This window comes from Desmodus rotundus, chromosome 3 (genome assembly GCF_022682495.2).
Source record: "Desmodus rotundus isolate HL8 chromosome 3, HLdesRot8A.1, whole genome shotgun sequence".
NCBI classification, from domain to species: Eukaryota; Metazoa; Chordata; class Mammalia; order Chiroptera; family Phyllostomidae; genus Desmodus; species Desmodus rotundus.
In genome coordinates this window covers 151,284,696-151,305,645 of record NC_071389.1, presented here as the reverse complement: position 1 = coordinate 151,305,645, position 20,950 = coordinate 151,284,696, and the positions used below count along the sequence as shown (strand labels likewise).

At 39.1% G+C, this 20,950-nt stretch overlaps 1 protein-coding gene across 2 annotated transcripts in view; it reads left to right on the top strand.

Moving 5' to 3' along the window:
- Positions 1-82: 82 nt before the first annotated feature.
- SP1 (Sp1 transcription factor) overlaps positions 83-20,950 on the top strand; it is a 32,693-nt gene continuing 11,825 nt past the window's right edge. The window contains exons 1-3 of one of the 2 annotated variants that reach the window (XM_053921451.1): positions 83-182; positions 1,214-1,371; positions 1,665-3,180. In XM_053921451.1, coding sequence (XP_053777426.1) covers positions 176-182; positions 1,214-1,371; positions 1,665-3,180 — 1,681 coding nt within the window. In that variant the 5' untranslated portion in view covers positions 83-175. The other variant, XM_053921452.1, reaches the window with a different exon arrangement.

The window sequence follows — 20,950 nt, the reverse complement described above, 5'->3', positions numbered from 1 at the left end:
GGCAGCAGCGAGGGGGCGGAGCCTAGGCCGGGCTTGTGGCGCGCTGCTCCCTCCTCCTTACCCCCCCCTCCCTGTCCGGTCCGGGTTCGCTTGCCTCGTCAGCGTCCGCGTTTTTTCCTGGCCCCCCCCACCCCCCCGGACAGGACCCCCTTGAGCTCGTCCCTCAGTTGCCACCATGAGCGGTAAGGATGAGTCCACTCCAAGCTTAGGGGTGGTAAGGAATGAGGGGGCGCGCGCGAGGGCCGACCGGGCGGTCCCCGCCGTGAGGGGGGGCGGGCGGGAGGCGGCGGCGGCGGCCTTGGTCCCGCCCGGGGCGGAGGGAAGGGAGGGAGAAGGGGCAGTGGCTGGGCCTCCGAGGAGGAGGGGGATGGGCCGCCCGCCCCGGGGGAGGGGGCAGAGTGGCCTCTCCCGCCCCCTGCCCGCCCCGGCCACGGGGGGACGGGCCTTACCCCCCACTACTCCACCGCCCGCCTGAGGCTCCTCCCGCCGGGGGCTGGAGCCACGGGGGCGGCCCGAGCAGAGCAGGCCCCGCCCGGGCCAACCGCCTCCCTGGTCCGCCCTCTGGTCGCTGCCTGCCCCAGGGCCCTCCGCCCCTCCTCCCCCCCCGCCACCATCCCTGTTTCCCCTCCCCCCCTACCGTCCCGCCCTTTCCACGCCCCTCACCCCGAAACCGCCCTTTCCCTCTAGGGTCCGCCTTCAGTCCGCCCTGAAACCTGATTTCTAATCCTTGGACCCTTGGATACCTTAACCAGTGTTCACAAATGTTTTCCCACTCACACTTTTTATCTCTTTTCTTCTTGTCCTTTCTTGTAACTTTTAACATTTGAATTTCTCTTTTTCCGACTCCTTTGACCCTAATTTTAGCAAGCTTTTTGCCCACCCACATGTTTTTTTGCCTTACCTATTCTTCCTCCCCATACTTATTTTGAAACTTTCAACATGCTCACTTCCTTTAATGTTTCCTATACCAAAAGCATCTTTTCCATGTTTTCTGAGTTTAAGTTGGTGCAAAGGAGAACTGAAGCCCAGTTTTGGCAACACTGAGCCTAGTTCATGTCTTACACGTTCTACAACTGTTCCTTCTCCCCCATCCATTCCTCCCCCAACTCCAGCGGCGCCTTTCACCTTCCTGTGTTAGTCATGTCTGTTCTGTCATAACCTCCTTACCCTTTTCCTTCCCCCAACTTTAAGTTTATTTTTTAATTCTCTTTAGACCAAGATCACTCCATGGATGAAATGACAGCTGTGGTGAAGATTGAGAAAGGAGTTGGTGGCAATAATGGGGGCAATGGTAATGGTGGTGGTGCCTTTTCTCAGGCTCGAAGCAGCAGCACAGGCAGTAGCAGCAGCAGTGGAGGAGGTGGAGGTCAGGTAAGTAATGATTAGGACAGACTGGGGAATGTGTTGATTGGATGGTTATTTTTTCACAAAGTAAGTTTTAGGAAGGGGCTAACCATTTTATAGTTAGGGAAGTACAGAGAGACAAGTGACTTGGAGATACCCCAAAGATGAGAATTTCAGCAGTAAATATAGTTCAGCCTTTTGTTTGTTTTTTTGCTCTATATTTGTCTGCGCTGTTTGGCTGTTTATTTGTTGTATACTGCTGTCTAGGCTGGCAGCTGGATGTCACTAAACTAATTCTTTTCCTCTCATATTTTGAATAGGAATCCCAGCCATCCCCTTTGGCTCTGTTGGCAGCAACTTGCAGCAGAATTGAATCACCCAATGAAAATAGCAACAACTCCCAGGGCCCAAGCCAGTCAGGGGGCGCAAGTGAGCTGGACCTCACAGCTACACAACTCTCACAGGGTGCCAATGGCTGGCAGATCATCTCTTCTTCCTCTGGGGCTACTCCTACCTCAAAGGAACAGAGTGGCAGCAGTACCAATGGCAGCAATGGCAGTGAGTCTTCCAAGAATCGTACTGTCTCTGGTGGGCAGTATGTTGTGGCTGCCACCTCCAACTTACAGAACCAGCAAGTCCTAACAGGCCTACCTGGTGTGATGCCTAATATTCAGTATCAAGTAATCCCACAGTTCCAGACCGTTGATGGGCAACAGCTGCAATTTGCTGCCACTGGGGCCCAAGTGCAGCAGGATGGTTCTGGTCAAATACAGATCATACCAGGTGCAAACCAACAGATCATCACAAATCGAGGAAGTGGAGGCAACATCATTGCTGCTATGCCAAATCTACTCCAGCAGGCTGTCCCCCTTCAAGGCCTGACTAATAATGTCCTCTCAGGACAGACTCAGTATGTGACCAATGTACCGGTGGCCCTGAATGGGAATATCACCTTGCTACCTGTTAACAGTGTTTCTGCAGCTACCTTGACTCCTAGCTCTCAGGCAGTCACAATCAGTAGCTCTGGGTCCCAGGAGAGTGGCTCACAGCCTGTCACCTCAGGGACTGCCATCAGTTCTGCCAGTTTGGTATCATCACAAGCCAGTTCCAGCTCCTTTTTCACCAATGCCAATAGCTATTCAACAACTACTACCACCAGCAACATGGGAATTATGAACTTTACCACCAGCGGATCAGCAGGGACCAACTCTCAAGGCCAGACACCCCAGAGGGTTAGTGGGCTGCAAGGTTCTGATGCTCTGAACATCCAGCAAAACCAGACATCTGGAGGCTCCCTGCAAGCAAGTCAGCAAAAAGAGGGAGAGCAAAACCAGCAGTCTCAGCAACAACAACAAATTCTTATCCAGCCTCAGCTAGTTCAAGGAGGGCAGACCCTCCAGGCCCTTCAAGCAGCACCATTGTCAGGGCAGACCTTTACAACTCAAGCTATCTCCCAGGAAACCCTCCAGAATCTCCAGCTTCAGGCTGTTCCAAACTCTGGCCCCATCATCATCCGGACACCAACAGTGGGGCCCAATGGACAGGTCAGTTGGCAGACTCTTCAGCTGCAGAACCTCCAAGTTCAGAACCCACAGGCCCAGACAATCACCTTGGCCCCAATGCAGGGTGTTTCCTTGGGGCAGACCAGCAGCAGCAATACCACCCTTACACCCATTGCCTCAGCTGCCTCTATCCCTGCGGGCACAGTCACTGTGAATGCTGCTCAACTTTCCTCCATGCCTGGCCTCCAGACTATTAACCTCAGTGCTTTGGGTGCTTCAGGAATCCAGGTGCACCAGCTTCCAAGCCTGCCATTGGCTATAGCAAATGCCCCAGGTAAGGCTTCTAATTTTTTGTATTTATTTCCAGAGTTAACTAGCACTTCAGCTGAAACTGTTCATTCCAAAGAACGGATAGAACCTTTTTGGGGGTAACACTTTCTTGAGTCAAGTCAATTAGAGAAATAGCAATGATTCTGTTTAAGTCATTTGGGATGGATTTAATAAAAACTTTTTTTTTCCAGTTACTCTGACGAGAAAGGAGCACTTTCTCTTCTAAGGGCAATGTCCTTGGGGTCTCTGTACTTCCAGTGCCTTTAGTACTACAGAACAAGGATTGTCAGACTTTTCCTTTTTTTTTTAGTTTTAAAATTTATTTTAGAGAGGAAGGAAGAGAGAGAGAAACATTGGTTTGTTCTACCACTTAGTTTATTCATCCATCGATTGATTTTTGTATGTTCCCTGAGCAGGGATAGAACCCACAATCTTGGCATATTGGGATGATACTCCAACCAACTGAGCTACCCAGCCAGGGCCTCAGCAAACTTTCTATAAATGGTCTGATAGCATGTATTTTAGAACTAGTGTGGTACATATGGACTCAGTCACATATTTTTTGTTGGTGGTGGTGGCTTTTTAGAAAAATGTAAAACCGTCCTTAGCCTGAGAACCTTATTTGGCCTGTTGGGTCCACTCTTACATGAGATAAGAATTGATTGTAACCTGACTTATTTATAGGACTGTTTGTTTGTTTATGAGAGAGAGAGGGAGAAAGAGAGGGAAAGAAACATCGATGTGTGAGAGAAAAATTAGTTGGTTGCCCCTCTCATGCCCCCAACAAGGGCCCTAGCCCATAACTCAGGTATGTGTCTGACTGGGAATCGAACCAGCAACCTTTCAGTTTGCAGGACAATACCCAACCACTGAGGCATGTCAGTTAGGGCTATAAGGACAGTTATTAAGTCATCAGGTATTTCTCATGAAGAGCTGTAACTCCTGAGTAAGGGGAAATGTGACATAATTGATTCCAGAAGGATTTTTTTTTAAAACAGTAAGTTCTCTGGTTAATCTTTAGTTAACCAGAGTATTCTACTCTGAGCAAGCTGGTTACTCGAAGTTTAATTTTTTTAACTCCTACTTAGCTTAAAAGTTCACTCACCTCCCTTTATAAACTTCCTAGGTGATTCTGATACTTCCTAAATAAGAGGATCACTTCCTAGACTGCTTTGAAAGCAGTGTGTGGTTGAGAAAGGAGTGGAGAGAAAAGGAGTGAGGTCTGGAATGGAGTGGGGAGGTGGTATTGAGAGGAGTTAGGGAAAAAAAACATGGAAGGGGAAAAGAGTGTTCAGGGAAGAGGTATATATATTTTTTTCATCAGTTAACCACAATATTTAGTCATTCACACTTTTTTTTTTTTTTAGAGAGGGAGGGAGGAAGGGAGAGAGGGAAACATTAATTTGTTGTTCCATTTATTTATGCATTCATTGGTTGATTCTTGTGTGTACCCTGACCAGGGACTGAACCGGCAACTGACACTCTATAACCAACTGAGATACCTGGCTAGGGCCTCAGTCATTGACTTTGAACTAAGTTTTACAGTTGGTTAATTTGAAATTTAAACCATAGCTATTTAAAAAGTTGACAATCAGTCTTTTTTAGAATTTATTGTTTTAAATTTCATTGTAAGGGCCCTGGTTGGTGTTGCTCAGTGGATTGAGTGCAGGCCTGTGAATCAAAGGGTCTCTGGTTCGATCCCCAGTCAGGGTACATGCCTGGGTTGTGGGCCAGGCCCCCAGTTAGGGGTGCGTGAGAGGCAATCACACATTGATATACCTCTCCCTCTTTTTCTCCCTCCCTTCCCCTCTCTCTAGAGATATAAAAAAATTAAAAAAATAAGTTTCATTGTAAGGTAGTTGATCTTTACTAAAACATGATAAAAGAATACAAACACTTTTACATACACGTTTTCATACTCTGGTGTGATATATAAAAATTATGATGGGAAGTTGTTTAATACCATTGAACTTCTGGTTGTATTTAAGTATGTGCTGACATACAAATTGTTTACTTTTTATTATAGCATTTCCATTCCATTTAGAGTGGTTCTTATGTAAGTGAGGGTAACAAATACGCAGCCATATTGCCTTCTGCAGTTTTGGAAAATACCGGGTCAAGTTCCCTAATTTACTTATATTCTTACGGTGTGTTTAAAATGACTACATTTTGAGTTTTAACAAAACATTAAGTTTCTTAGTGACCTTAGACTACAAAGTTAGAGCTGGAAGGGACTTAAGAAATCATCTAACAAACTATTATTTTCTCGATGGGGACATTGAGATACTAAAAAGCACTTAAGTGATGAGACTACAGCCAAAGCTTCGGCTTGTGGTTAGTTCTAGTCGACAGCATTTCATTACCTGTTAGTTTGAGGTCTGGACTTGAGAAATCTTTTAGATTGTTAAAAAAAATGTGTATCTTTGCTCCTTTGAAACTTAATGTTTTAGAGCTGGCAAGTATTTTATAGGCTAAAAACTATGAGGAAATTTTAATAGAAACTGAAATTAACAGCCTGGAAAGTTAGATACTATGTGGCCAATCTACATTAGCATGTTTGTTTTCTCTTTGCTCTGAGGTTGTATCCGGCAGTTTGCTTTTCTTCAAAGGAAAGCAAAGCTGTGGGATTGTTCCCATTAATAATAATTTGGATCCTTGTAATTTCTGAAAGGTTTATAACTTAAGCTGTAAAGGATAGTTATTAGGTGCTCTCATAGCTAAATCATGCTCTGGGGAAGCCTGCCATTTAGTATATGGTGGGATAGGGCTACCTAGTTGTTACTGGTGGTCTCTGAGTTCAAGAAAATGCATGCGTTTTTTAAGGTAGCAGCAGCTTGATATTCACTAATGAGAAGATGAGCACTGAAAGGCCATTTTGTGAGAGTTGAGGTTGTTTGCTTCATTAATAGTGGTTTCTGAAAATACAAGTTTCCTCCTTTCTAGTTAGTCATACTTGTGCAGCATTTTTTTCACCCTTCAATTGATCTGACTTCATTATAAATGAAAGATAATAAAATTATTTACTTGAGACTTAACGCTGTTCAGCTGTTGGTTGGCTGCCACCAAGTGTCTCATTTTACCCTCTTTTCTGGTAATATAGTTATTTACTAGAAAAACTCAACCTCTCGGCATTAATAGAATAGATGGATGGCACCTACAAAGTGGGACATGCTTGTGAAAGACTGCAGCTCCCATGATGTTCACTTGGTCTGTTTACCTTTATTATTTTTTAAAAATAAATCTCTTAAAAACTTTCTAAGCTCTCCTGTTGACTTCCATTCTTGTTTACTTCTGTTTGCTGAATACACAGGCAAAGGTACAAACTTAGAAACAAACCAGCCACTTCTGTATTCCTGTGTTTTTCATGGCTCGCCTCTGGTAGGTGGTAGTGAGGAAGGGACCACCCAGTAAACTAGTTTCAAGACAGTGAAATATTTATAGGCTCTTAGTTTTTGTTTTATTTAAAAAGTTCTCAGCAACATTTTCTTTTTTTCCTAACACTTTTTCCCCTTTATGAGCATCCTTTCCTCTGATTTTGTAGTCATATTCATAGATCTTGTTTTTTCAGTTTAAAGCTTCAGGGTTCCTCCCCTCCCCCACCCAGCAAAGGAGTAAGTCCTGAAAACTCTTACCCTAGGTTGAGTGGGGGCCGACTGAGTTTGTGAATTCGTGGGAGTTCTGCCTAATAAAGAGTGCAGGACAGGGCTTTGGCAGGAGAGTAGAACACATTTCCTTGATGGCTATAATTCACTCAAGAAGCAAATTTCAGGCACTAAAAATAAAAATTTCACATCTGTTTGGTTTTATCAGGGTCAGGAAAATGTCTCCTTAGAAGTTAAGTTGAATGTGATACCAGAGTTGGTTTTGCCAACAGTGACACTAAACTTGGGGTCAGATTGCTAAGACCTAATTTGTTAAAAACTTGTCTTTTAGACTGGTGCATTTGAACATTAGTGGTAAGTAGGTTTAGATAATTTAAATGTTCAGAATTATTCTAGTGCAAGAGGTCACTAGAATAATAGAAAGCATTTTCTATTTTAAAATAATAAAATTTATCAAATACATGTTTCTGCATCATTTGCTTTCTTTATTAAATATTATATTTGTTTCTTAGGGTGATGTTAGTGCTTTTTAAGTGATTTTAAGTAGAAAAGTTCTCCTTTAAAGCCTAGGTGTCTTGATTGATTTGAAAAGATCTTCGGCCCTTTTCAGTTGCTCCTATTTATTCATTCCAGTGGCTTTCGGTAAATGACGTCATTGTTAAATCGCGTTGCATTGTGTAATGTGGCCATTTTAGTTCTTAATTAAATAACAAGAGCACAAGGGTGCCTAGTGTTTCAGAAAACTTTAGTATCTGTTCAGTTCTCATATCCCCCTTTCCTTTTAATTGTTCCACTTTGTAATATAGCATGTAAATGTTAACACTAATAATTTAATTCTGATCATTCTTTGCTTCTAATTGTTTTGTTTGCCCTCCTTGAAAATGTTTTAAACTGTAAGATGAACATCTGTAGAAAAGCTTTATGTAAGTCATGCTTTGTAAGTTACTTATTGGGTAGCTATAAACAATGCATAATAGTTTAAATTTTCACTTTGTTGTGTGATTGAAAAGAACCGTATTCATATTTCTTACAGAAGGCATGTCTCAATAGTACTACCCCTTTTCTCTAATACTTAACACTTTTTACACAGATCCTGGTGTTTGGAAGGATTGTTTTAAAATTTATTGCCTACACTGTAACTAGATTATTAATACTATGCTAGGTTTTTAGAATTGTTCTTAGAAGATCCTGAAAAAGTTTCTGTAGAAAGAGTATTTTTGAGTTGGTTGCAGATCTGGGCTGTAATTTCAATTTATACTTTTGCTCCAATGTTTTTAGAACTCTGAATGGTTTATGGAATCTGGGCAGTATTGCTTGTTTGACAAGTTCGGATGTGCCTATCTAATTTACCTGAATCCTCCTTCTCGTGCTGTATCTATCTACAAAATAAACAGTAATTTAAGAATTTCAAAGGAGGAGTTAAAATATAAAATATCTAGGTCACACAAAGACTTACCCTTTAAGAGATGAGACAACTAAGTTAGAAGCCTATATAATATATTACATCTCTGAAAATTTTTTAAAAATGTTTTCATGGCAAGCAAATGCTTTTTGCTAATAATCTCAGTTTAAATGCTATTGAGTTATATCTTTTTAAATTATTCAGTATGTTCTTCATTGAATTGACCCTGTTTTGATAGCTTAAAAGTTACAGCTGTTTGCAAACATAATATAATTAAATCAGATTAGCCATGGTAATAGCAGTTAAACTGACTGTTGCTAGAGCTGGAAACTTTTCCCTTCCGGTACCTTCAGTCTGACAGAACCTAAGGTGTAGAAAAGATTCAGTGACTTGCCAAAGGTCATTGACAAAATTTACAGAAACAATTTTTTTTGCTTCAGATCAGGATCTTTTCTACTTCAATCCACTTCTATAGAGTAGAAGAATGGATTTGGGTTTTTTTACCCAATTCAGTTATTTTACTAATATTTGTAGCCTAAAACAGATGATAGGGGAAAAAAAGTGAAGCAAAACTCATGGTTAATCAACAACTCCTTTACAAACTTTATTTCCAATCAGAATTTGTTGTAACTAGATTAATTAATACATATTTAATCTCTAATAAATTAAGTATTGTATAAATAACCAGTGATAATGAAGACTGATAATGGAGAAACAAGATGGCAAAAGAGAAATCAAAGACATATAATTAATCAGTCTTTGAACACAGGAAGGTCAGCTGTGTCTTACGGGAGGAGTATGAGGGGTATTACCCTCCCTCCTTTTCACAATTAGGAAGATGTGATTTGTTTTCCAGACTGTTTTTACTTCTTTTCTCAATATGCTTGAGACATTTTTGTAGTGAACTTTATCTCCTTATTGCTATCGTTTTTTATGTTTTTCTGGAACTTCCCTTTCAGGGCCTTCCTTTCCTTACCCCTTTTATTTCTGTTGTGTATATGGTTAACAACCCTTTAAAGACTATATAGGGCCCAATTTTGTGCAGGTCCTACATAGTTACTGGTGGTGTATCTGAAAGTACTTTGCTTAGAATTCTTTGGCAGCTTCTTGCTCTCATGGAAAAAAAAAATATTTTAATTTTGTACAGATCATTTGTCTCGAAGAAGGTAAAAAGCCCATAACCCTGAAAAGTATTTGGAAATTTTCCATGTTATAAAGAAATTTCTTTGGTTTGGTGTTCATTTAAAAGAATATCTGTTGGGATTATCAGGTATTGAATGGCTTCCTTGTTTAACCTTAAATTCTGTTAAGAAATTCAGTAATATTCACAGTTCAGTTAACGGATACAAACGCATTTATTGAACACCAGTGTACTAGTAATGTAATTGCCCCTGCACGCTCAAGAATTAGATACAAAGTTACAGTCAGAATGGGTGCCAATTTTTGATACTTCATGCATAGATAAATTAACAAAATTTATTGTGTGTCAGATATACTAGGCTCTTGGAATTCAATGAAACAGATAAGGTCCCTGCCTTCATAGTGCAACAGTTGCTCTTGTGCTAGTTACCTACACTTAATACACTTCAGGGCGGACCAGTTTTCACACAGCTAAACCCGAGAATTGCAGGAAAATACAGAGGCAGACAAAAGTAGGTTTACAGTTGTCCATATGAAAAAATATATAATTCAAGAATAAACATGCCCTGGCTGGCGTGGCTCACTGGATTGAGTGTGGGCCTGCGAACTGAGAGGTCGCCAGTTCAATTCCTAGTCAGAACACATGCTTGGGTTGCAGGCCAGGTCCCCAGTTGGGAGTGTGGGAGAGGCAACTGATCAGTGTATCTCTTGCACATCAATGTTTCTTTCCCTCTGTCCCTTCCTTCCCTTCTCTTTAAAACAAACAAACAAACAAATAAAATCTTTTAAAACAACTCCTTCACATACTCACAACTGTAAATCTACTTTTACTCACCCCTGTTTATGAAATAATAGGGCCACAAGTATTTTGAATTTGTACTATAGTCTCCTGGTACTGTTATATATTGTCAGGTTATTTGTTTATAATTTAAAACGCTATCATGTGCAGCCCTGGCTGGTATGGCTCAGAGAATTGAGCCATACTTGTGAAACAAAGTATCGCCAGTTCCATTCCCAGTCAGGGCACATGCCTGGGTTGCTGGCCAGGTCCCTGGTAGGGGGTGCATGAGAGGCAACCACACACTGGTATTTCTCTCCCTCACTTTCTCTTTCCCTTCCCCTCTCTCTAAAAATAAATAAATAAAATCTTTAAAAATTTTTATTTAAAATATTCATACTATGTTTTTAGTCAGAACTACATTTTAAGCTTTTTTTTTTTTTAAGAGTGAGAGAAGAGAAACATCAATTTGTTGTTTCCCTTATTTATGCGTTCATTGGTTGCTTCTTGTATGTGCCCTTACCGCAGCTTGAACCTGCAGCTTTGGCTATTGGGACGGTGCTCTAACCAACTTGATATACCTGGCCAGAGCCATTTTAAGCTTTTCTATCTGAACAGTTTGCTTATAAGATTAGTTCCAAATTTCTGAACATTTTGGAGCAAGATCATTAATACATTGTATCCAGCTGCTTTATATTATTTCAATCTTGAATATTTGTAAAGTAAGATGCTTAAAATGGAGCTCAAGGCTTGAGACTTGAAAAAGGAACTATTGCTGTTTAGGATTGGACTAGAAAATTGTCATGATATACAGTGTGTTTGAACATGCTGTTTATTTACATACTTTTAACTCCTCACCTGAGGATATGTTTAGAGAGAGGAAGTGGGAGGGAGGGAGGGAGGGAGGGAGGGAGGGAGAGAGAGAGAAAGAGAGAGAGAGAGAAACACTGATGTGAGAGAGAACCATCAATCAGTTGCTTCCTGTATGTGCCCCGGCTGGGGTTCGAACCTGCAGCCTAGGTATGTGCCTGCGAACCAGGAATCAAACCTGAAACCTTTTGGTGACCTGGACCACACTCCAACCTCCTGGCCAGGGTATTAAACATGCTTTTTAAAGATAAAGCATTCTTAGTGACTGGTAATTGCTTATCTCCTTGTTTTGATTACTTACACATAAGAGACTACAGAAACCAAAGATGGCTTATTACTAGCAAGCATTTCCCTTTTTGGAATTAATTAAATGACACCCCTGAGCCCTAGAAAATGACAGTTGTTCTCTCATCCCAGAATGTGAATATTCTCATCTCTAGTTTATACAGGTGTTTAGGAAACTGCAGCATGGTCAAGTGTCTTAGTGTAATGGTAGTTAATCTTTCACTTAAATGCTTGGACTTCCGGCCAAGATGGAGGTGTAGGTAGACACACTGTGCCTCCTCGCACAACCAAAAGGAGGACGACAACAACTGAAAAACAAAAACCAGAACTGAGAGAAAATCGAACTGTATGGAAGTCCGACAACCAAGGAGATAAGGAAGAAACATTCATCCAGACTGGTAGGAGTGGCGGAGACGGGCATCCGGGCGGAGAGGACTCGTGGCAAGGCGGTGGCTGGCAGACCCAGTAAGATGGTGGATCAGTACTAGAGGGGCCCAATTTGATTGTGGGGAGCAGAGGGAGTGACTGAAATCCGGCACAGTGGAGAAGGTGCCATTGCTCCCTCTCGGCCCCTCCCCCACATACAGCATCACAGCACAGCGACCAGTGTTGCCTCGCCCAGGTGAACACCTAAGGCTCTGCCCCTTTATGTAACAGGTGTGCTGAGACAAAAAAAAAAAAAAAAAGGCTCAAATGAAAGAACAGATCAAAGACCCAGAAATAATTCAACTAAGCAGTGAAACAGATAGCCAGCCTATCAGATGCACAGTTCAAAACACTGGTAATTAGGATGCTCACAGAATTCGTTGAATTTGGTCGCAAACTAGATGAAAAAATGAAGGCTATGCTAAGAGAAACAAAGGAAAATGTACAGGGAACCAATAGTGATGGGAAGGAAGCTGGGACTCAAATCAACGGTGTGGACCAGAAGGAAGAAAGAAACATTCAACCAGAACAGAATGAAGAAACAACAATTCAGAAAAATGAGGAGAGGCTTAGGAACCTCCAGGACACCTTTAAATGCTCCAACATCTGAATTATAGGGGTGCCAGAAGGAGAAGAGGAAGAGCAAAAAATTGAAAACTTATTTGAACAAATAATGAAGGAGAACTTCCCCAATCTGACAAAGGAAATAGACTTCCGGGAAGTTCAGGAAGGTCAGAGAGTCCCAAAGAAGCTGGACCCAAGGAGGAACACACCAAGGCACATCATAATTACATTACCCAAGATTAAAGATAAAGAGTCTTAGAAGCAGCAAGAGAAAAGGACACAGTTACCTACAAAGGAGTTCCCATAGACTGTCAGCTGATTTCTCCAAAGAGACCTTACAGGCAAGAAAGGACTGGCAAGAAGTATTCCAAGTCATGAAAGGCAAGGACCTACATCCAAGATTGCTCTATCCAGTAAAGCCTTCATTTAGAATGGAAGGGCAGATAAAGTGCTTCTCAGATAAGGTCAAGTTAAAGAAGTTCATCATCACCAAGCCCTCACTATATGAAATGTTAAAGGGATTTATCTAAGAAAAAAGATAAAAAATATGAACAGTAAAATGACAGCAAACTAACAGTTATTAACAACCACACCTAAAACAAAAAAGCAAACTAAGCAAACAACTAGAACAGGAACAGAACCACAGAAATGGAGACCACATGGAGGGTTATCAGCAGGGGAGTGGGAGGGTGGGGGAAGGTACAGAGAATAAGTAGCATAAACAGTAGGTAGAAAATAGACGGGGGAGGGTAAGAATAGTATAGGAAATGTAGAAGCCAAAGAATTTATATGTATGACCCATGGACATGAACTATAGGGGGGAATGTAGGTGTGGGGGGGAGGGGGTGTGCAGGGTGGAGTGGAGTGAATGGGGGGAAATGGGACAACTGTAATAGCATAATCAATAAAATATATTTTAAAAAAATGCCTAGTCAGAACTATCTTTTTTTAATTTCAGAACTGTGTTAATAAAACACTTAATATATAATCACATGGTATTATTTTTAACTGAAATGTGAAATAAATTCAGATGCATCTAGACTTAAATTACTGACGTTTCTTTGATTTTCCTGAAAACATTCTGACAACTAATTGACTGAAGTCTTAAAATTTTTATTGAAGTAATCATAATGGAGACATTACAGAATGTTATTGTCATATCATATAATCTAGATTTGCCTTACCATAATAATGTAAGAAATAGGCATTTAAACTTAAGTCCTGGCTGGTGTAGCTCAGTGGATTGAATGCTGGACTGTGAACTAAAAGGTTGCTGGTTCAATTCCCAATCAGGGCACATGCCTGGGTTGTGGGTCAGGTCCCCAGTGGGGAGCGTATGAGAGGCAACCACACGTTGATGTTTCTCTCCCTCTCTTTCCCCTTCCTTTCCCCTCTCTCTAAAAATAAGTAAATAAAAAATCTTAAAAAAAAATCCGTTAAGAAATAGGCACTTGTAATGGGGGTTACATGAAACAGGAATCTTCATTTCCTGCACTTCTTTTTTGGTATTGAAATTTTTTACTTATATGGCTTTAATCATTGATTTGCTTGCAAAGGAATTTGATGCTGTGTAAAAGTGTTAACAGTCAAGAAATTTGTCCCTTTCCAAAATGGTAAGTATCAGACTTACAGCAAATTTTTCATTTTGTTTAGCTCCCTTAAAGCCTCAGTACTACATATAGCATTGTCCAGAATGATTCCCTTAATGAGAATGTTACTGAAGGACTGCTAATGTTGCATCATCTCAAGACCCCTCATTCAAGCAAGGTATCCCAGGACCCAAATAGAGAATTGTTTGGAGATATGTGGCATTTTGTGCTGCACGCTCTACAAGATTGTACCTAGAGGACAAAAATATATAAAAATTATACTTGGAAAACATAAGCTTTCTGTTCACTTATGAACTCAAGTTTCAAAGGCTTTTCTAGCCTTTGGTAGTTTTCTAGTGATTCAGAACTACCATGAGGCCCAAGCTAAAATGGAGACCTACTGTATATGAATGATTCTATTTATTCTTAAAGATTCTGTTTGTGTTTATATTTTAGAGAGAGGGGAAGGGAGAAAGATCCATGTGTGGTTGCCTCTCGCACGCCCCCTACTGGGGACCTGGCCCACAAACCAGGCGTGTGCCCTCACTGGGAATCCAACCAGCAACCCTTTGGTTCGCAGGCCTGCGCTGAATCCACTGAACTATGCCAGCCAGGACTACTTCATCATTCTTTCATGCTTTTATTATCATACAACATCTCATTGCTATATTTTATCGAGAAAATTTTCTGGAAAGATGAAATTTCATCCCCACTGTTTCTGCTTTCAAGACAGTATTGTACATTCAAAACAGTTATTTTTCCATTACTAATCAAATGCAAGTTATTTTTAGTGGAAGTTATGTATAATTTAAAGGCTCCATCCAGTATGATTATCTTTTTTTTTAATGGTAAATTCAGTGTTTAGAAACAAAATATTAGATGGCTGAGTGTTTTATTTTTTGGGTTTTTTTTTTAAGATTTTATTTATTTATTTTTAGAGAGGGGAAGGGAGGGAGAAAGAGAGGGAGAGAAACATCAATGTGTGGTTGCCTCTCACATGCCCTTAATTGGGGACCTGGCCCGCAGCCCAGGCATGCGCCCTGACTGGGAATTGAACCCAAGTGACCCCTTTAGTTCACAGTCCAGCATTCAATCCACTGAACCACGTGAGCTAGGACTATTTTTTGTTTCTTTTAAAGTATTCTTTTATTGCTGCTATTCTAGAGACATTGATAATTGAATTTGATGTTACAACTCCCCTTGATAAATTTAAAATGATACACTGTGGGTGGTAAGGGTGTATGTCTAGATGGGAGAAAAAACGTTAAAAGTATGTTTAGCCCCCTTTTTTTCCCCTAGTATACAATGACTTATGAGTATCTCTTGTGTACCAGAAACAGTGCTAGGTATGCTTTACTAATTTATTAGTTAGCCCAATATAATTATATCCTTTTTGCTCATGAGGAAGGTAAGGCTCAGGATGGTTACCCAGCTAGTAAGTGATGAAACCAGAGTTGAAATCTAGGTCTGTCCAGCTATACCATTATAGTGCATTACAGTGTATGTAATATCTTTTTAAAATTTTAAATGTCAGAGGCTCTTCAGTTATTTAAAATGTCAGTTTTGATGCATATGAACAATCCAAAAAATCAGTCAAAAGAATCTGATTTAAAACCCAACACAGGAAGAGACTGTATTTATCCCTCCTTTAATTAGGGAAATGATGAAGACATGAAATAAGTCCAAAATTTATTTTATCATTTTTCTATTTATTTTATTTTATCACTTTCATGCTCCTACTACTAATCCAGACAACTATATTCCTCTTAACCTTTATGCCTCTCCTCCATGGCTTCCTCAAGGTAAGTATATAGTATATATTTAAATGAACTTTAAATCTTGCCACTTTGAATGATAATTCATAATTATAGCTAGTTTGGGGAGAGATTAAAGTGAGTCCCTTTCCCCAGGAAACCACTATGCTGAGAGTTGGGGGAAAAGATAATTCTTGTTTATTTCTCTGTCTTGAAAAACAATTTCACTGTAGGATAATGTTGATAGAGGTGGGAAGCAGGTGAAAGTTTTGGAATTTAGAAGAATTTCAGCCTGTCACTAATTATTAAATTTTGAAATCTTTTGGATTCTTGGACATGAAAACTATGGAAATCTGTACCTCTGAATTTATGATAGATTACAAAAAACTATAGACTGTTTAGAAAGGAAACATTACCAGAGCTGAAAAAAACCTTGTTTTGATAGAGAAACTGCTGAATTATCCTTTCTCAAATGGCCTCCCATTTAAAATTTGTGTGTCCTCCCACTCTTTTTTTTTTTTTCTTAAACCGCTTGTCAGGGAGGTGGACTTTAAAAACACCCATCTATCACTTAATTACAGTGACATCGACTGGTGAGAGCCTTTGCCATCATTGTGCTGATTGCCTTGCACTTAGGGAAAGCTACCCATTTTCTGTGATGTGAACAGCCAGCCAGTTCCTAAAGCTGTGAAAAACTTAGTGTACCAGAAAGATGTACAGGCTGATTTTTTTTTTGTTATGTAGGTATTTTTAATGATAAAAATTACAATTACATTATGAAAATATGAGGAATAGGAAAGAAAAAAAAACAAAACTAATAGCACTCCCCATCACATTCACCAGTTTGGTATGTTTTCTTCTACTTTATTTAAATTTTAATGTATGTATTTATCATAGCTTTATTATAGTATGCATGTAATTTTTCCTTGGTTTAGTAATATGACATAAGCATTTTCTCAAGTTGTTATATTTCACTTAACGATAAATTTTATAGACTGCCTAATATTCCATCAGGTTACTTAACAACTTCTTTACGTTTACATTTAACCCATTTCTTGTATTGCTACTGTAAATAATTTATAATTTTTTAATTTTAAAATTTATCTTACTGTATTTTTTCCATTACCATTTATCATCCATATACCCTCTTCCACCTCCACCTGCACCCCTCCCTATAAATAATTTATTGATTAACGTCTGCTTAAATGGCGTTTTCCAATTATGGACATTTTTTTAAACTTTTTTTGTTGTTGTTGTTCGAGTACAATTATGGACATTTTTATGAACACTAACCTTTCCCTAGAGGTTAAGTTTTTATTTTTTGATTACTGGTGATGTTGAATAGTTTTCCTTCTGTTTGTTTAGAAGTTGTATCAATTGATTCATCTACTAGCATGATGATAATATTTTTGCCTGAGCTCCTTTTTTTTAAATAAAGAAATTTGTGTTTTTTTAATTTATTTATTTTTAGAGAGAGGACAAGGCAGGGAGAAAGACAGGGAGAGAAACACCAGTGTATGGTTGTCTCTTGCATGCCCCCTTCCGGAGATCTGGCCCACAACGCAGGCATGTGCCCTGATTGGGAATTGAACTGGCAACCCTTTGCTTCCCAGACCAGCACTCAATCCACTGAGCCACACCAGCCAGGGCAGAAATTTGTCGTTGTAAAAATTTGGTGAAAATAACTTCCTTAAGCTGTTACTTGTATTTTTTTTTTTTAATACAGAAGCTTTCCATTTTTTTATGTCAGATGAATTTATCTTTTTGTGATTTCTTTAATGAATTAGAAATGTAAGATACAAAAATGCCTTCTAAAAGTTTAATAATTGTTTTCTTCATGTTTAAACATATTATGCACATACTTAACTCTCCTTCCATTATGTTTTTTTATATTTCATTTGGAAAAATACAAAGAAGGCAACCTATCATTTAAAGAAATCAGTGTTAGTGTTTTTTAACTTCTTACCAGTCTTTCTTTCTAGACATTGGACTTTATCTGCCTAGAATTGTTTTTGAAATGTGACGAGGGTGGAGGCATTTAAAGTTATTTTGAAAGTAAGATTTGTGTCTGAGCCTTATGACATCTAGATTTATTGAAATAAAATAAATATTATCCTTCTCCCTTCTTCTGTGGTGCTCCTCCCCCTGCAATGTAGGTTGTTTGTTATTTTTTTTTCCTTTTCAGTTTTCCCCTTTGAACCTTTTCTCTGTGTTCCTTCCAGCCTCTAAAAAAAGTTTTTAAACTATAGTTTGCTTTTTAAAACAGATTTTTTGAACTTCAATTCATATAATTCACTCATTTTTAATGTACAGTTCAAAGGATAAGCAGTAAAAAAAATTAAACAAAATGTACAGTTCAGTGGATTTTAGTATATTTACAGAATTATACAACTACCACCACAATCTAATCTAAGAACATTTTCATCACTCCAAAAAGAAGTACCACATGGCCCATTGGCAGTCATTTCCCATTTTCACCCCTCATTCCCAGTCCAAGGCAACCCACTAATCTGCTGGCCATCTCTATGGATTTGCCAATTCTGGACATTTCATCTGAAAGGAATTATACAACATGGGGTCTTTTGTGACTGGCTTATTTTGTGTAACATAATTTCAGGATTCATCCATGTTGTTGCATGTATCAGTACTGAGTCTTTTATTGCTAAATAATACTTCATTGTGTGAATATACCACATTTTGTTCGTTGATTTGTGAGTTGATACACATTTATTTCTGTTTTTTGGCTATTATGAATAATGCTGCTATGGATTTTTTGTAATCCTCACCCAAGGTTATGTAGTTATTTGAGAGAGAAAAAAAAGCATTGATATGATAGAGAAACATAAATTGGTTGCTTCTGGTATGTGCCCAGAATGGGGATTGAACTTGCAACCTAGATATGTGCCCTGACTAGAAATCAAACCTGCAACCTTTTGGTGTACAGGACGATGGTCCAGACCAGGGCTGCTTTGAATATTTATGTAGACATATGTTTTTATTTCTTTTGATTATATAGCTAGGATGAGAGCTACTGGATTAGATTTAGCTTTGATGAGTACCTTAGCCTGTATGTTTGAAAGATCTTAAATATATTTGTTGCCTTCCTTTTGTTTATATCCCTGGCAGTCTTGCTGTCTCACTTATATCCCAGAAACTTTGAAGTTCCTTTTATTGAGCCACTAAAATCCTGCCTTTTTTAATTCCTAAATGTTTTTTAAACTTAAAAAAAATTGATTTTAGGGTGAGAGAAACATTGATTTGTTGTTACACTTATTTATGCATTCATTGGTTGATTCTTGTATGTGCCCTGACTGGGAATCAAACCCGCAACCGTGGTGTATTGGGCCAATGTTGTGCCTGGTAAGGCTTATTCCGAAATATTTTTTATTTATGCCTTTCTTATCACTGAAACCACTACTCTACTTTAGACCTTTATTTTCTCTCACCATTATTTAATGGAATAGCCCAGAGTATTTCACTTTTCTTCCTTCTAATACTCCCCCTCTCAACTCTTATACTACTTTTATCATTTTATTAGTGCTTTATTATACAAGTTAGAGGCCAGATATTATATTTACTGATTTCATTTTGTGTTTCCAGTAAGGTAGAAGTTCTGTAAAGGCCAGGACTATATCAAACTATTCCCAAAGCTTAATACAATCTGGCAAATGTCCTTATTCCTAGAAATATACTTTCTGGTTTAAAGATTAGTCACATCTTAAAGATTTGATCTATATTGCCCAAATGTCCTACTCACACACCATGCTTTTCCCTGCTTTATGCTTTTGTACACTCATGCTACTGGGAGTTATATAAAAGAGGGTGCCCATACTTTCTCTACCATCACTTTTTTTTACAAATCAGTAATTTAAATACCTGTCTTGTATCTATTAATATCATCTGTTTCAAAGTTCATGTTTCTACCTCCATCTTCTGTCTCCATCATTTCCACACACCATGTTCTACTCCTATATTTCTTTACTCTGTTCATACTGTTGCATCTGCCAGGGACACCTTCCCTTGTCAACATTCACCTGGCTAACTCTTATGCATTCTTTAAAGTTTGGCCCAAATGTCAGCTCCTCTAGGAAGCAAGGCTTCTCTGAAATTCCAGACTAGGGAAATTACCCTTTTCAGTCCCAGAACATTCTTCGAGTGCTTTTTATTTTGTTTTATTTTTTTTAGTTATTTATTTATTTATTTATTTATTTTTAGAGAGGGGAGAAGGAGAAGGAGAGAAGCATTAATGTTTGGTTGCCTCTTGCATGCCCCCTACTGGGGACCTGGCCTGCAACCTAGGCATGTGCCATGACTGGGAATCGAACTGGCAACCCCTTGGTTCATAGGCCAGCGCTCAATCCACTGAGCCACACCAGCCAGGGCTGAATGCTTTTTATTTTGATATTTATCTTATTGTTTTGAAATTATATTTCTTCTCTAGTGAACTATAAGCTCTTGAACAGCAAGAACTATTTCTTTGAATCTTCAGAATTTAGTATGGTACCTGGAACAATAGACAGTAAATGTTAGATTTACTACAGCCTGCCCTTAGGAAGACAACATGGTAAAGGGCACTGTAGGGATTAAAGCCCTTAAAGAAAGTTTATGTATAGCAAAGCTCACACATCATCACGGATATATGCATGTGTATACAATTTGTTGTAGTGATTTTATAATCAGGAAACATTAAATATGGAAGAGAGAAGTTTAGAAGCAAGCTGTATGGATTTGTATAGAGCACAAGTTACTAATGAATTAGCAAGGGCTTGTATTCTGGAGCAGAAGGAAATAAGTTTCTGGTGTCTGTTCTCTATTCTTGTGTGGTCTAATATAATACAAAATTATCATCAGAATTTTTTTTGTTAGATGCTTACCTACTTACAACATAGTTTGGAAATTTAACAAAGAAAGTTAATGGCTCTTATCAATTTTGACACACACACAAATACAGTGATACAAAAATACTGGTAAAACATACTGAGATGTGGTTAAAAAAAAAAATTGACATACCCAGCCCTGACTGGTGTGGCTCAGTGGGTTGGGCATTGTCCTGTAAACCAAACAGTCACTGATTTCATTCCTAGTCAGGGCACATGCCTGGGCTAGGTCTCTGGTTGGTGATGTACGAGAGGCAATCAGTTGATGTTTCTCTCTCCCCTCCTTTCTCCCTCCCTTCCCTTCTCTTTAAATATAAATAACTTTTTTTAATTGATATGCCCAATATAGTCATGACTGGCTTTAATAAAACATAGTTTCTTTCTTTTTCTTTTTCTGTAGTTAGGGAATGCATTTAGCTTATGTACCAGAAAATTGATTACAGTGGCTTAACCTGGTAGGGATTTATTGATCTCTCAGAACATGAAG